Source organism: Hypomesus nipponensis, chromosome 4 (genome assembly GCF_054491055.1).
Source record: "Hypomesus nipponensis isolate SF chromosome 4, ASM5449105v1, whole genome shotgun sequence".
NCBI classification, from domain to species: domain Eukaryota; kingdom Metazoa; phylum Chordata; class Actinopteri; order Osmeriformes; family Osmeridae; genus Hypomesus; species Hypomesus nipponensis.
Window position 1 is genome coordinate 3,143,243 of NC_140364.1, and position 16,578 is coordinate 3,159,820.

Below are 16,578 nucleotides of genomic sequence, written 5' to 3' on the forward strand. Positions count from 1 at the left end.
TGACGTGATTTGCCACAAGGAAAGCTAAATAACCAAAACTTCGATGCTAATCAACTGGGCAGACTTGGAAAAATGTCTAGCCTAGTCTATACAACATGCAACAGGAGTTGGCTTACCATTAAACATAGGGCCTACAGTTTGAGGGGTTGCATGCGGAAAAAATGAAAACGTCGTTCCTCACCGGGGCAATGATCCCAGAGCTCAAACAAAGTATCCCGCAAGGCGTCAAATGTAGGCCTAGAAAATCAATTTTTACTGCTTTTCCACATATCTTGTATGTAGCCTATATTTAGGCCTATTTGGTCCGTTCGTGAGGGAAGATTTCAGACGAGGCCGACGAAATATCCTCCCGAAGACAGTGCCATGCACTTGCAAAAGACAGTGCCACTTGCAAAAGGTCTAATCCAATACAATGTGTTGACCTGCGCATACCTGAGAAATGTTAATGAGGTGCAAAACTTGAGCGTCCTGGGGGGTTGGGAGGTGAGAAGGTTGGTGGATCTATTTGCTGTGCTGTGTAGGTCCCATGTAAGCCTCTATTTCATTCCTTGTATTTATTTTCCTTGCCTCGTCGGACGTCATTGGATTTAACTTTAGACACATGTCACATTATTCCCCCATAAAGCGAAACTACCAAAAACAAGACAAGCTTGTTTAATTTCAAAATCACCCCTTTCTTCAAGGTGAGTTGGATGCAACTCAAATCCACATTTACCTAGTTTAACGTCTTGTTTTTGGTAGTTTCGCTTTATTGGGGAATAATGTGACAACATGTGTCTAAAGTTAAATCCAATGACGTCCGACGAGGCAAGGAAAATAAATACAAGGAATGAAATAGAGGCTTACATGGGACCTACACAGCACAGCAAAGAGATCCACCAACCTTCTCACCTCCCAACCCCCCAGGACGCTCAAGTTTTGCACCTCATTAACATTTCTCAGGTATGCGCAGGTCAACACATTGTATTGGATTAGACCTTATGCAAGTGGCACTGTCTTTTGCAAGTGCATGGCACTGTCTTCGGGAGAATATTTCGTCGGCCTCGTCTGAAATCTTCCCTCACGAACGGACCAAATAGGCCTAAATATAGGCTACATACAAGATATGTGGAAAAGCAGTAAAAATTGATTTTCTAGGCCTACATTTGACGCCTTGCGGGATACTTTGTTTGAGCTCTGGGATCATTGCCCCGGTGAGGAACGACGTTTTCATTTTTTCCGCATGCAACCCCTCAAACTGTAGGCCCTATGTTTAATGGTAAGCCAACTCCTGTTGCATGTTGTATAGACTAGGCTAGACATTTTTCCAAGTCTGCCCAGTTGATTAGCATCGAAGTTTTGGTTATTTAGCTTTCCTTGTGGCAAATCACGTCAAAAATCAAGTTTGAAGTCAGACCGATGTGCTGTGAATCGTCTGTGACTTGTAAAAGAAAATACATAGGCTGCATTCATTGTATCTTTCCTCTTCGCTAGAATACACTGCCTTCTGTGGAATATGCAAACAGGACATTTCAGAGTTAGTTTTAGAAGTTGTAGGCTAGTGGAAGTGCTTCGATGGAGAGAAATAGAATGGCTCTCACTACAGCGCATTGATCCAAGTCATTCGGAAAGAGCGCTTGTTGTATTTTTTACTACCAAACGCGTGACAATGTATGTGGTTAACGTGTGTTAATGTTTACAGTCATGTCAGCCAATAGTCGGGACATATTCGTTTTTGTTGTTTGAGTTTTGCTGAAGTTCTAGGACACGACTTGGGCTGTTAACGTCTTCGCCTGTGTGTGTTCCAGGCCTGGTAGCAGGCCCTGTCACCGAATGACTCGATGCGCAATGTGTTAAGGCAAATGTATCTCGCCTGGCATTGGCTTAAAGAAGACACGTTGAAAGGTAGTAGCCGAGTTAGTTGACATGTAGAGTTAGGAAGGCCTACGTAAATTTATTTTCTTGCTACCTGTCTGTTTTGTCACGAGGCCTTTCAAATAGGCCCCAGCATCACGTCTTGAGATACGAGTTGCCGACCCCGCTCGCTGACGTCGAACTGCAAGCTAGCCAACATGTTTACGCAAATTACGGCCGAATAGAAATGAACTGTCGTCGTTAAAGCCAACTCTCTCAAATGTTAATATTTAGGGCGCAACTGTAGCCTACCTCGCCCGCTATTAACTCAATACCACGCGTTTGTTTATTACCAGAGAATGTCTTAGGCTATATAGGCTCTGCACCCATCGACCTTGTTAGCAGTTGAAATTGATGTTCATGTTGCGCAGCTTCTAAACAAGCCTTTGCATGATAGTTCACGAGTTATCCTCCTGACCGTGTGTGTCAAATTCAAAGGCAACATGTTAACTTGTAGGTAGGCCTAACTAAAGTAGGGCTTTTGGGCTGATGTGATTTTACACTGAAGATATTTTCCCTTGCATGAATGATTCAGACAAGATTGATCTTCTGTTCGAACTGATGGCCAAAATGCATATCCACTTTATGCTGAACACAGTAACGGACCGGTCTTCTGTTGGGAAAGCCCGATGCTGTGGCTGCTGCTGATGCCCAGCAGATGACAGGGTTTTGTCGTAGCCATAGTCCGCTGTTCACATGGCTGTTGTTTGTTCTTCCGTGAGCATAACCGTCTTCAAATAGGCTTCCACGAAAATACGAAATATTTCACCAATACATAATGTATATTGGCTGGTTGCTTCTCGGAAGAAAAGCCCAACTGCGATTGTTTTCTATAGTTTTATCTCCCATTTCCAATTGGAGGACCGTGTATCACGTGACAGCTACACCACGTTTTCACGTTAGTTTTCAAAGACTACACGTTGATTAAAGCAACTTTCCTTGCTAGTTATGTTTTTTTGTACTCTGTTTAGTTTCAGTACGGATTATGTAGCCTAGATCATTAGTACAATCGTGAAGTCCTATATTAATATGACGTTCCTGAAAATGACTTGGGTCCCTCGAGGAGCGGTGCGGTATCGCTTCTCGGCCTTTTGGCTAAGATCAAGTGTAGTATCTGTTCTTATCAGTTTAATATCTGATACGTCCCCTACCCGGGGACCATATATTAAATTGATTTTTGGAACAGGGAGATGGAAAAGGGGCTTGCTCCGTCCTCTCCACGCATCGACCTGGTATTGCAGTACCTCCAGGAACGGTGCACTTCCCCTCCTGGGGGAAAACAACGTGTATAATACAAAGGGTTACATACTGTAGGAGGCGAGGTAGTGTTTAGATCACGCTGCATACTACGTGTTTCACGTAAGGTAGTGATGTCAAATTATCTCCGATTTGCTCACACTACAAACCTAGAGCCAAAGAGCCTCTTCTGAAATGGGTTTTCCTTGAGTACGGAAGTCCAACCACTGTCAGGAAGGCTCTGTGTCATCTCCGTTTGGGTTTCTGTTCAGGCTCTGACTGGATATTTTGTGTGACTGGTGTGTTGATACTGCGAGCTCTCTCCACCACAGCCAAGAGAACATGCACTGAGCTGGCTCCTCAAGTCAACCTGGCAGAAATACTAACGTTTCTGCAGTCAGTTTAATCACAGCGAATGAAACATGGATCTATAAACACCAAGCCCCCACCCTTCGCCCCTCGGCTTGAAGCAACGGCCCCGGTGGATGTAGGTGGTATTGCATTACGGTTAGGTTTCCGACTCTTCCGGTCGTTTTTATTCTATTAACTCCAGTCAACATTTACAAAACTATCTCCCCCAATAATTTTTGTTCGATTCTCGAACCTGGCTCATACTACTAGCTTTTTTATAGAATAATTTATCCCGATTTTTGCTAAGTTTGAGACCAATCCGAAATGTGTAAACTAGCACCCCATTTATTTGCCTACGTCAATAAAAGTTGCCTGCAAATGTGCTTGCGGATACTAACAGGGCACGAGCACAATAGTTCACATTGGCCGATAGCCGATTTACATGGAGCTGAATGAGCCATAGTCTTATATTGAATGAGCACAGGGAGAACTGGCTTGAGTTGCCTGCCCTGTTGCAGCAAGTTAAGCAAATGTCACACATACATGACATGTTGTTAATATAGTTTATTCCCGTTATTTTAAAACAGATTTGATTTTTCGTAAAAACGTTCATGACATGATGGCAAATATAATATGTTAAGCGCGAGCATAGATTGTTGACGTCTATCTGGAGCAAAGACGAAGATTAATACTTTAACCGGTAACCACAATAGGAAATTATATAGGCCTATATTTAAATAATATTAGTCTTGCCTTCAGAAGCTTTTGTTAAACACACCCATTATTCTTTTGTTGATCGTGTCATCAAGCCAGACTGCTTCTGTGGGACAATGAAGGTCTTCGGTGACTAAATGTTTCACCCCCACTTACATCTGATGGAAACGTCGTGTAGCCTATATGGTTCTTCGAATATTCCCCTTTCAAAGGCAATTGTCCAATAAAGTATATTTTAGACACAGTTCTCAAGCTTTTATTTATTACATTATTACCAAGTCTTGTTAGATCACGTTATATCCATTAATAGGCGTTTGAAGAGGATGAACATATAAAACACATGGCCATATTTCTACACTGATGTTAAATTGAAGGCAGTGTGAAGAAAGTAAGCTATGCTAAGTCTGCATTATGGAAGATTTCGGTTACCAAAATAACTATAAAGCTTTCTTTGCCTGGCGAGAACAAAGACGGAGCTGTTCATGCTAACAGTTCATTTCATCCGATACAATGCGTTGGAAATCATACTAATATCACAAAGAAAAAAAGCAACCTATGTGATGAGTTCCATCTAGAATAGCCCTATATTTAGCCCTATAGCCTATTTCTAAAAAATAAGTGAAAGGAATACTATACAGTGACAGAATACATTTCCGTTAAGTTTGCATCATGTGTCTGATTCTTATCGGACTTGTACCCCATTCTGCCACTGCAATGCCTTAGCTCACACGCTCGTAACATAGGCTCGTAACCATATCAATCTATGCTCGCGACTGGTTGTCGCAAAGTATGACGTGTACAGCTAGTTGCAAGCGTGCACGAGGTCTCGGAGCTAGGGGAAAAAAGAGCCACTGTTTACAGCTAGACCGAAAGACACGGAAGTGGAAAGATGGCTGCGTCCAGTCTCGCGCTCTCGCTTGCCTCACTGCGCCACTGAGCACTTTTCATAGAAATGAATGGGGACGCCATCTTGGAAGACAGAAGTAGCTGTCTCTAGTTATATTAACTCTGTGATAAACACTGACTCGAGTCAAGCTGAGATGTGTACCTCTGCAGTGATGCTGTTGTTTCAGCCTTTCATAAGCAGACAAAGTTCAGAATATGACACTTCCTTACGTTACTGGAAGGGGCCAACACAAACAAATATTTCACAAACTCCTCACTATCTCACAAAAGCCTTTGGACAACAAGTTGTCGGTTAACAAACCCAATTCATGATACAGTGCTAACTCCGTGCCTTTTTCTGTTTAAACTTTCAGAAAGTTCATTGTCAGCTGATTGATGGATGTGTTAGGCGCCATCTGACAAAGAGCGCCCAGGAACTGAATGTGAGCCCCACAGAAAAGGACAAAGACTGTACAGTTAGGCAACAAAACCTACTAGATCACATCCTATTTAACTGGTTATAGTTGAGGCTCATTTGATTTATGTAACGCTCTTACAGGCCTACACATTTGTACTTAAAATACCAAATGATTTGATCTGGCGTGTGTGTGTGTGTGTGTAGATCATCACACAGAAATCTTGTGATGACTATCTGGACCCAAGGGGGAAAGTACATCTCTTGGCGGGGGAAATGTTTACTATGTTTGCCAGTTTCATATTGGACTGTCATTAAAACCTCCTCTACTGTCCTCTTCCTCCTCAGGTCACGGGGGTTGATGAGGAGCTGCTGCCTCTGTTCAGCCCTCAGTCTGGACCTCCGCTGCTGTGCATGCCAGGGTGGCAGGACGTAAGTCTCCTCTGTCTTCGGGTTAAAGGTTTGAGAGGGCGCATAAAGCTTGTTTTAGTTTAGTCCATAGTTACTAGGTAGACAAATGGGTTTCTGCGTGTCATGTGTTTCAGATGATCAGCGGACCCTTGCTGCCCTGGGAGTTCAGCCCCCTCTACTCAGGGGGCTACCCTGTTCTGTGGCCCTGTGGTCATTTGGACTGAGTTAGAGGCAAATAATACGTTTAGCGCACTGCCGTGCAAAGGCAAAAGACCGTAACTACAATTTCGTCGAAAATGATATTTTTTCATTTTCGGAACAGTTAAGGTCTGCTTCATCATGTGGCCAAATATCTTAAATTAACTCGTCGGTTTTTCAGAGAAAATAGGTTGTTGTCTTCACCGTAACTTCCAAAAGCCTGCTTTGGCTTTAGAAAACCAATGCAGAATGTCGTAACATCGGTTCTTTGCTTTTGTTTTGCGGCACTCAAAAACGTTCAAATGGAGTTACGGTTTCACTTTAACTAATACGTAACCTAGCAACAACAAACACATCTAGCATTAGCCTAGCTTACTCGCTGGCGTTCAACTCAAAACATCCCAAACATGATCGTTTACAAGTATCCTTCCCTGGCAGTTAAATCAAAAACACTCATGTCTTGTGAGTCTTGTGACAGGTAACCATGTGTATGTTACATTGGCTTATAATATACAGAGTTTATATCGTGATAAGCAACTAAGTGAGCGAAGAAACGGAAGTGACTGTATTTTGCCTTGGCATGACCACTTAGGCTACGACCGTAACTTCAAAATAGGGGTCAAAAGTGCAGTTTAAGATAGACATTTTCAATTTACATTATGTTTAATCACTAAAACATCAAACTGATAGATTTCCAGTGTCCTACCTAAAATACATTTGGCAACAGAGGTACCGGAACGGTAACGGAAAGTGGTAAGAGGTAACGGAAAGTCGCCAAATTTATCGCTCGTGGCTTGATAAGATTTATTGTCGCTAGGGAGGGTAGAAAGCTACACTGCCACGCTTTCTCTCACCAAAAGATTGACTTGCTTTTTAAGGCACTCGTCACACTCAAAGAGATGGATGCAAAAAAGCTACAATTCCAGTCTGAGCAGAAAACGCTTAATTTTTGTTTGAACCAAACTATTTAAGATGACTGTTGTTTGTTCAAGTCTGAAGACAAGTGGCAAGAGAAAGCCATTTGCTAGAAAATTGTAGATTAAATCCATATGCAACAAAAATAATAATTCAGACTGATAATGTACTTTTTTCTTCAGTTGCATTGTTCATGCATTACATGCAAAAAGTCTGGCGACACACAGTCATTATCTCAGTTGTTTTTCTGCATACTTGCTGCAACGTCCAGGAATGTTGACATGATGATGTCATAAGTGTTCAGTCCTGGGTTATTTGGTCCGTATGGAAACATAGTGGACATGGATTGGCTAGTTTCATTCAGGGGGAGTTACTTCTCTTGACTCCCTCTCTCCTGTTATGAATGTAACAGCCTGGCTGCCTAATGTGTGTATTCCTCTCCCCTATGAGACTGGAGGAATAGAGACCTCGGAAGTCATCATTTGAGTGTGTCAGTTCAACCACATGAAAAAAAAAGGAATTGATGTCAAAACTATGTTTCTCAGTGTAAGACCGACATACAAGATCTGAGTTATAGTATGGTAAGGATCTGTGGGTCCTACAGCAGTCTCAGAACATTTCACCTCTCTTCGCTGTTCATGTTTCTGTAGAGGAGCTTGTGTTCTGATCTGGTGAGCTCTGAGAGGAACCATGCATTCTCCTTCTCATGGACCAGAGGCTCTGGATCTGGTACTATAAGTCAACCTACCCAAACAAACAGCCTGTTGTTGTCATTTGAAACACCTCCTCCCTCCCACTCCTTCAGAAGATGGAGGTACAGATGCGCAGCGTGTGCATGGTGAGGGGGGCTGACGCCAGGCTGTGGTGGCCCATGTCTGAGCATCACTCATTACCCTACATGGTCAACACAGTGATGGCAGTGAGCGGAATTCAGGTAAGATTTCCTGAAGTGTGACAGATGCCAACAGTGTGGCTTCCTGGTCAGGCTTGTATCTGAAACCTGTCCTAGATTAGTAACGCAGCACTCTGTTACTCATCCCTTCCTTGTATTTCCTCTCCTCTACAGCTCATTGGCGGCCAGGTGAGACAGTATCAGTCTCACGTGTGTTCCAAGACAGACGTCAACGTCTCGTTTCTGGCTTACAAAAGGCTGAGAACTGCAACACTACGATAGGATAGATAGTACCTCCCACACTTGATCCCTGCAAGCTGATTCATCCCTTTAGGACTCTTAAATGTAAAAGGTGTGTGTATGTCTCCTGTCCACCCAGCAAACTGATGTATCCATCATGAAAGCCAGCATGGTGGTGGGTCCAGATGGGATTCCGCGCACCACAGCCAGAACGTCCTGGGGGTCCAAAAACACCTCGACCCACAGGGACGAGTCCTCCCTGGACCAGGACTCCTCCTCTGAGGAGGATGAGGGCTGGACCGAAAATGATGCTCTGTAGTAGCTTGTCCAGGTTAACTTGACTGATGTATGTCCACAGCCACTTGACAGGCAGAGGGTTCGTTGACCTGTTCTACAGGGTGGAAGCTCTCAGGCAGGCCTTCACTGTACCTGTCTACTATCTAGCTAGCTCCTGTGTGCTGTTAGTATTTATTGCATTAGTTAGTTATACTGATCATCCATGTTTGTCCCCAGACGCTGTGCATTGACAGCAAGGTCATGTTGACGGCAGCTCGCCTGCTTCTAGGAAGGATGGCAACTGAAGCACAAAAGGTGTCTGACATATTATCCCTCCACCAACAGTTACTAGACTTTGGGTGACCTTGATATGTGTCACCCTAGTAGGATGCCACCACTTGAACAGTCTACACACATGCTAACTTGGAGTAAACCAAACACACTGTAGAAAACATCGGGTCTGTGTGTGACTGTGTTCTCCAGGATGAAGAGCAGATGTTTCAGCAATGCAACAGGCTGCTGGAGTACGCTTTAGACCACGCCCACCTAGACTCCATCATACAGGAGCTGGCACTGGAGAGGGGGAAGGGAAGGCAAGGGAGGCAAGCAAGGAGGAAGAAGGGAAGAAATATTTTTCCCCTTCTGACCTCAGACCTATGGTCAGTTCATGCTCACATCTTTCTTGAGCAAGGCAGTCTCAATGTGCAACTTTCGCATGGGGTCTGTGACATTACACATTCTAGTAGGTGCGAGACACTGTCTGTGGCAACAAACCTGTCTGACTGACATTGTGTTTCAAGCACAAATTGGCCTCGAAGCCCTGGCAATATGCACAGTTTAATGACCTAGACACCTCACATCTCATCTAACTTCATTAGAATCAGAGAGTTTAAGAGCTAGCTAATAACTTGTGGGAACCATTTTCAGATTCATCGCTTCAACATCATAGATGTGGTGTTTGTGCTGGTTCTGATGCACATGGTGAAGTTTGACTGTCGCACGCTGTCTGTCACTCTAAGTGCCCCGCTCCCCCAATCCTGCATCACAGGGGTGCAGTGACCTCAACATGTCTAGATAGCCACAGAAGTCATTTCCATGTACTCCACGATGATTGTACGAAAATGTACAAGTGGTTGGCTGATCAGTCAGTCACAGTTTTGGTGTTTGACCCAGCATCCCTCCTTCTCTTGCTCTCCTTCCACCCCCCTCCCCCTCCCCAGGTTCCAGAGGGCTTCAATTCCCAGCTACATGTCCTGGTAGAAGCCTTCCTCCCCCAGGACACAGAAGGAGCCCCAGGGACAAAATACCAGAAGAATCTGAAGGTGGGCTCTTTCTCTATCTCTTTATCTCTCGCTCTGTCTCTCTTTCCTTCTTTCTCTCTCTTTTTCGTTCAAGATTTCCACATTGTTTGGACCCTCATCATGTGTGCACTGCTCTTCTCTCTAAGAATCTTCAACTTCCTGGAAGAAATGTTCAGTTTCCCAGCAGCCGTCTACTCCTGCTAGACTGCGCTGATGCCCAAGCTGCTGGGGCAGGTGCATCACTACCAGGTGATGGTAGTAAACCATGTTTACCGATCTCAGCATGCTCAGGCTGAATGATAAGGAGGACTGGACAGAAGACGAGGACCAGGACGAGGGCCAGGGTCAATACGGACACCCAGACCTGGATGATGAGCAGGACTCTGATGATCCTGCTGGTCATCGTCACCGTGACGCAGGAACACGGAATGGTTACGATGACCATGAAGGACCTGAGATGGAGTCTGCTGGCTTGGAAAAGGCCGGTGAGACCAACTCCTCTTCTTCATCCTCCCACCCCTCCTCAGAATGTGGCTGCCAAGGGGAAAAATACACACAGAATATTCAAGACCAACAAAGTGTCTCCCCTCAGCTCTGAACGCGAGTTCCTGATTGCACATCTTCTCATTTAGGCTTTCCCACTCTAATTGGTTTTCCCACCAGTTCACACACACGGACTCGCACACACACAGACACGCACACACACTATTTTTAAGTGAGAGGTCCAGAGGACCAGGACGAGGACCAGGGTCAATACGGACACCCAGACCTGGATGTAACCAGATGGTTACGATGACCATGAAGGACCTGAGTCTGCTGGCTTGGAAAAGGCCGGTGAGACCAACTCCTCTTCTTCATCCCCCCTCTTTCCTCCAGCTCCTCCACCTCCAGGGGCTCCATCACTCGGGCCCCCAGCCCAAAGGGAGACCATCTGGGGCCGCTCAGAAAGGCCACCCCCCCCCCCATCCTCCAGAGGTGGTTCACACTGGTAAGCTGAAAACCACACCACACACTGGCACTAGTTAGAACTGACCAGAGCTCAGTCAGTTATAAGAAGGGGCACCATGTAGCCATCTCAATGATTCTATGTCTTTAATCTCACTTCCAAACCCAGAAGAAATAGAAGACTTTCCTCAACGATGGACAGAATGTGGCTGCCAATGGGAAAAATACACAGAAAATTCAAGACCAACAAAGTGTCTCCCTTCAGCTCTGAACGTGAGTTCCTGACTGCACATCTGCTCATTTAGGCTTTCCCACTCTAATTGGCTCTCCCACCAGTTCACACACTCGCACACACACAGACACGCACACACACTATTTTTAAGTGAGAGGTCACAGTGGTGAAGTTCTGTGTGGTGTCATATATCCTGTTGTGTGATGGTGTTTCCTGTCCAGGCCCAGATCTTGGCGAGTCTCCATTGCCAGAGGAGAGGAGAAGAAGTCCATCAAAGCCATCTTGCAGAGGATCTCTGCGGCACTCTCCAGGGCTTTCTGCTTCGGCTGTGTGAAGGACATTCACCAGTAGAGGGCGCCACATGCTCACTCAACTCAACCTCAGGATGCAAATTACGGGGGTCTGACCCCCCTAATTAAGATTTGGACCCCCCCCCCTCCCCCCAAAAGAGATAAAAACAACAGAGGGGGGGGGGCGCAATACACACCCTGGAGCAGTTGATCCCCCGATTGTCATTGTACACTTGCACTCTGGAGAACCTGTCACTATGGCATCAACCGTAGCTATCCCTTTTCTTCAGAACTGTGTAACAATTTTGGGGGGGATATGCTCTATTTTGTAGTTCAGAATTCCAATAAAAACTACTGGCATTTAGTTGATACCCCCTTTGTAATTGTTAAGCTGTTTGTGTACAAGGTTGTGACATCAACATGTCAGAACTGCCGCTCCATAGAGAGGCTAATTAACATGTGTTAAAGTAATCGTAAACAGCCACTTTACATCAGTGTAAAAGTTACCTTAAACCAGGGGTGTAAAACTAATTTTAGGTAAGGGCCCACATACTGCCCTCTTTGATCTCAAGTGGGCCAGACCAGTAAAATCATAGCATAATAACGTGTATATATAACGACAATATTTCTTGATGTTTCAATCATTGGTGAAGGTTTTTGATGATAAACCCTATTTTAAGGTCTTTCAAAAATAAACTAGAAACATAAAGACAAAAAAACTCCGACATCAGCCCACTGTTTATCTGCCTGGGCTCTCCTCGGCCGATTCCCTTGTTTAGTGATGCGTTTGACATCAAATGCGTCCAAAAACGAGCAGCGGGCACTGCTGCCTGTACTCTCAAACCTGCATATCCTTAATAGACATTTGGATTCGGAATAAGTATCAAGTGTATAAATAGCATTTGACACAACTTAAATATTATTAACAGCGCGTATTTGAACAATGTATATCCAAGGAGTACATCGCTGTACAGAGTGAGGGCCTGTTGTATGACTATACTTGGACGGGGGGCTGGTCGAGTGACGCGTGTGTATGTTTTTGGGCCCGGCTACGGCCCGACACCCCACGGGCCCAGGTGCAACCGCACCTTCTGCACCCCCTATAGTTACGCCGGGTAGTTGTGCTATGGGATGCACTAATTGCAGACGAGACAAGCCTGGGCTGTGTTTCAACAGAATTCCATCCAATAAAGAAAATATAGAGAAGATTCTGGATTTGTGCCATTAAACGTAACGCTACCTCTGTCTTCGGGGAGGGAATACAATGTACACCTATTTGCAGCAAACATTTCATCAAAGCTAAGCACCAGTTAAGTTAAACAAGTATACCAATTATCGTATTTTTTGCCATAAAACACATCTTTATGTAATCGGTTTGACAGTTTGTTTTATATCGAGGTGACCAGCTGCAGTGGTCGTAGTGAGACAAAGTTAGTAGTTAGCTAAATAGTTGGGTTGTTGTGTTAGACGCCAACACTAGCAGTTTGTGTCCGTATCTTTCCTTTTCTTTAGCTGAGAGGTGAACCAAAGAAACATGGGAAGGTAAATGTGCAGGCTTTTGCTGCGTCTCAATGGTGTGAGTCGCTATCGCCGGCAGCTTTCTGCCCTCCAGGTCACTGAGCATGTCACGTGACTGAAAACTATGAATTAGTTAATTTATTGCTGCTCAACAACGAAAGCGGAGATTGCCAAAGTAACGGAAAGTCGCTAGATTTGTCGCTCATGGCAAGATAAGATTTATTGTCGCTAGGGAAGGTAACACGCCACACTGCCTCTGTCGCTTTCTCTCACATAAAGATTGACTTGCTTTTTACAGCACTCTGAGCAGTCTGAGCAGAAAATGCTTAAAACATTTTTTTTGTTATCAAGAGAATTTAAGATTACTGTTCCTTGTTCAGATTATTCTTGCTCTGCCAACTGCGAAAGCGTCTTCAGTGCTCAAAAGAGAATACAATAAGATGTCTGCAGCTGTCTCACATCATGCCTTTCAGACCTGATCTTCATTTCAACAGAAGGCCCAGAGCTTCAGCAGTATGAGCCATCAGCTGTGGAGAGGTGGCTGAAGTCAAGTGGCAAGAGAAAGCCATTGGCTAAAATATGTAGGGCTGTCCCCACTCAGTCGACTAGTCGATTTTCTGGTTGATATGCTCTTGGTCGACTAAGATTTTTTTAGTCGATCTGCCGTAGGGCAGTGTGAGATCTGATTCCCGCTTTTGAAATGATCTACAGAAATTGTAGATTATATTATTTAAGACAAATAAAGCAACTCTAAAAATATAAAGCACAATTGGCTGCAGAACTACAAACTCTGCCATTGCGAGGGTTTCCACCCGTCCCGAATAGCACGGGACCGTCCCGTATTGAACAATACAATTTACCGTCCCGTACTGAGTCAATACGGGACGTAATATGTCCTGTATTTTTGTGCTAAACCTACTTTAGTGCTTACGTTACGTTTTCACATGCTCATACATGAGAAATAATATAATAAAACCAAGAGTTTACGAGACATGGTAACAATGACGTTGAGTGACAATGACTGCCTGTCATTCTGATAATCAAAATAAGATAGTCCCACGTGTAGCACGGTCGATGATGTCTGTAATGACTTGGCATTCTAATAATCAAGTTCCTGCCTCGATCTCTGAAAGGAGCCCTGCTCTTTTAACAGTTGTTCTGATCAGCTTGACAGCAAAAATATTCTGAACTTAACGCATTTATCTTCTCAACTTATTGTATTGTTAATTTAATTTCACAAATTAAATATCCATAGTGGTCTTTGGTGGCCTAACAGGTCATTTGCTATTTCTGAGTTAATCAATGGTTTCTTGCTTCTTCCAAACTAAATAGTGTGAAGGAATGATAACATACTGCTAATCGATGCTGCTATACAAATCGATACCTCATATATGTATGTACACCCATTTGTCACGTAATGCTTACTACTAAAACATGTACCCAATTATAATCAATTGAATTAACAGACAACTAATGAGATCATGCAACAGGATGCATTTCTGTGCAAGTGAGGCCTGGCTGAGATTGGAATGTGTGCGTCTAAGTAACACTGGAGTGTGCAAACACGTCAAGGTCAGACAGGAGGAGAGTTTGGGCCGCTCAGAGACTGGTGCGAGTACAATAGGGCTTCTCAGCTATGGGGAGTAAAAGTGTCAACTTGGGAGATATGGTGATGGTGGGACTGTAACTCTTCTTCGTTTAAGGACGAAGAAGAGTTATAATATGTTTGCTGGGCTGGATAGACTGTTGCACAGTAAGTACTAGTATTGTGCCGTGGTGTACTGGCATCATACATTTAAGCAATTCAAGACTTGCAGTAAGTACTGTCACATTAAATAATGTATTCAAACTCTAGCTTGTGTGGTGCGTCGCTGTCTTCAATGCCACAGGCTAAACTTTATGTCAAAAGAAAAGTTTTTAAATTTCCGGCACATTCAGTGAAGTTTGGCTAGCAAGCTGTAAACCTTGCTCGTAGGACAATTCAGCTTCTCCACGCACGGCTATAGACTGAAACCAGATGGTCGCTTTTGGCTTTTTTACTGACGATGATCGCTTCCAGCAAACTTCTTTTGAATTAGCCATTTCCCCCTAAATCAATATCAAGCTTATGTACGTGTTTGGGGGCATACTTTCAGTTAAAAGATGGTAGTGTTTGAATTGCGATTCCATCTGAAAAATACTGCTGGTGACTACGTTGTTAGAATAGCTTGTTTCAAAGGGGGTTTGGCTTGTTTCCTAATGAACTGACCCATCTGCAACCGATGCAAGCAAGCACACCCTACAATTTCCCCAGAAATTGTACATTCTCTAGTTCCTCTTTCAAGTAATAAGCCCCTGTGTTCAAGTGTTGAGCATTAAATTAGCTGCACGGTCTGTAGATATCTTGGGACGAAACTGCAATAGCCTACCGTACATAACAGAAAGTGTTTCATTCTGCAGAAATTGTGTAAATGTTTTATGTAGTTAGATGGTCCGAGGAAAATGATGGAGAGTTCGTGAAGTGTCCTAGTGAGTTGCAGTCAGTCGCCATAGTTCTAGTTCTAGTCTGAGGCTAATATCCTCCACGTCTCCCCAACGTGACGTCATCACGGAATTGCACTAATATGCTAATGCTAACACAAAAAAATGTATTAAACACCATTTGGAGACACCATTTGGAGATTTTTTAAATGATATACATATCTTGAGTGCTTCATGTACCCATTAATCAACAGTGATGTTCAACCTGCAATATGGCCTTTTTTAATCTCGGCCACGAGAAAATGATCAAATCACTCTCTGAGACTACTCATTACTCCCGAGCAGGGCCTGACAATAACATTTTTGCTCACCAGCCACTGTGGCTAGTGGTTTTCCAAAGTTAGCCACTCAGCCATTTCACTAGCTACAGTTTTCTTGAAGAACTAGACTTACAATCCTTTCAAATGTAAATGACCATTGGATTGATTGTAAACATCAAAAATCAAGACAACATCAAATGTATGTGTCGCCAAATCTCCAGCTCTTATAAGTGTGTAAAGCTCCTTTTGTACGAAAATATGCAAACGATTAAGACAAAGACAAAAAGAGTAGCACATTGCATATAACGGGGTGTTAAGATGTATTGAAAATATATGAACTAAACAGAATTTATTCACATTTTCGGTTTCACTTCCATCAGCAGTTTTTCTCTTTTTTTGTCTGCGTCCGGGTTTTCCTACACCTGTTTTGTGGCCTACCGCCACATCCTTGCCTTGCACTGAGCAGGGTCCTCAAGTTTGATCAAAAGCCCCACGAGACGAGCTTTGCGTGTGTTCGCGCATCTAAAGTACAGTGGCCGAGACTGTTTACAGTAACACGGGTTACGATAAGTGCTGGTTGAAATGCGTGAGTCTCACGGTCATTGCGTGAGGCTTGAGAACCCTGCAATGAGTTTATTATTTTTCTTTTGAGAAGACTACAATAAAAAATATTATAGCGAGAGATAAAATTCCACCTGCCAAAGTGGCTAGTAAGAGTGACTGATTTACCTGCCACAGCCGAATTCTACTGGCATTTGGCGGGTGCCAATGTCATGCCCTGCTCCGGAGTCATTTGTTCAAAACGAACGAATCGTTAACGAACGACACCTCACTAGTGAAGTTATGTGCATGCTGTGGCGGCTGGTGAAAATCATTCTAGGTCGGGCTGTGAAATATTCAGTCAATTCAGTAACCATCCTAATACAATTTAACCCAAACTGCAGGATACAAGAGCTCTGTGAATTAATAAAAAGTTAAGTAATGCACATAGCTATAGCCAATGGGAAAATGTCCACATTTGTGGAAAATAAATCATTACACTCAGTTCAGAATTATTGAAAATCATAGGCATCTGGGCGCTTGAGC

General features: G+C 43.8%; 1 protein-coding gene and 1 non-coding gene across 11 annotated transcripts; both read left to right on the top strand.

Annotated features, from left to right (window-relative positions):
* The first annotated feature begins 1,030 nt into the window (after positions 1-1,030).
* Positions 1,031-11,348, top strand: LOC146295032 (uncharacterized). Of its 10 annotated transcripts, none has more exons than XM_084697207.1 (12): positions 1,031-1,258; positions 5,454-5,522; positions 5,843-5,926; positions 6,040-7,952; positions 8,085-8,481; positions 8,664-8,741; positions 8,910-9,085; positions 9,647-9,748; positions 9,874-10,212; positions 10,604-10,715; positions 10,842-10,945; positions 11,126-11,348. In XM_084697207.1, exons 9-12 carry the CDS (start codon positions 10,024-10,026, stop codon positions 11,321-11,323), a joined length of 603 nt encoding a protein of 200 aa, XP_084553333.1. In that variant the 5' UTR covers positions 1,031-1,258; positions 5,454-5,522; positions 5,843-5,926; positions 6,040-7,952; positions 8,085-8,481; positions 8,664-8,741; positions 8,910-9,085; positions 9,647-9,748; positions 9,874-10,023; the 3' UTR covers positions 11,324-11,348. The 10 variants fall into 10 exon arrangements, with proteins under 10 accessions (XP_084553333.1, XP_084553335.1, XP_084553334.1 ...); XM_084697209.1 differs by having other exon boundaries at positions 8,085-8,262; XM_084697208.1 differs by having other exon boundaries at positions 6,040-6,581; positions 7,824-7,952; positions 8,085-8,741.
* On the top strand, positions 2,969-3,159 carry LOC146295033 (U2 spliceosomal RNA). The gene has a single exon (XR_014754669.1). It is a non-coding gene; the product is annotated as a U2 spliceosomal RNA (small nuclear RNA).
* Positions 11,349-16,578: the final 5,230 nt, after the last annotated feature.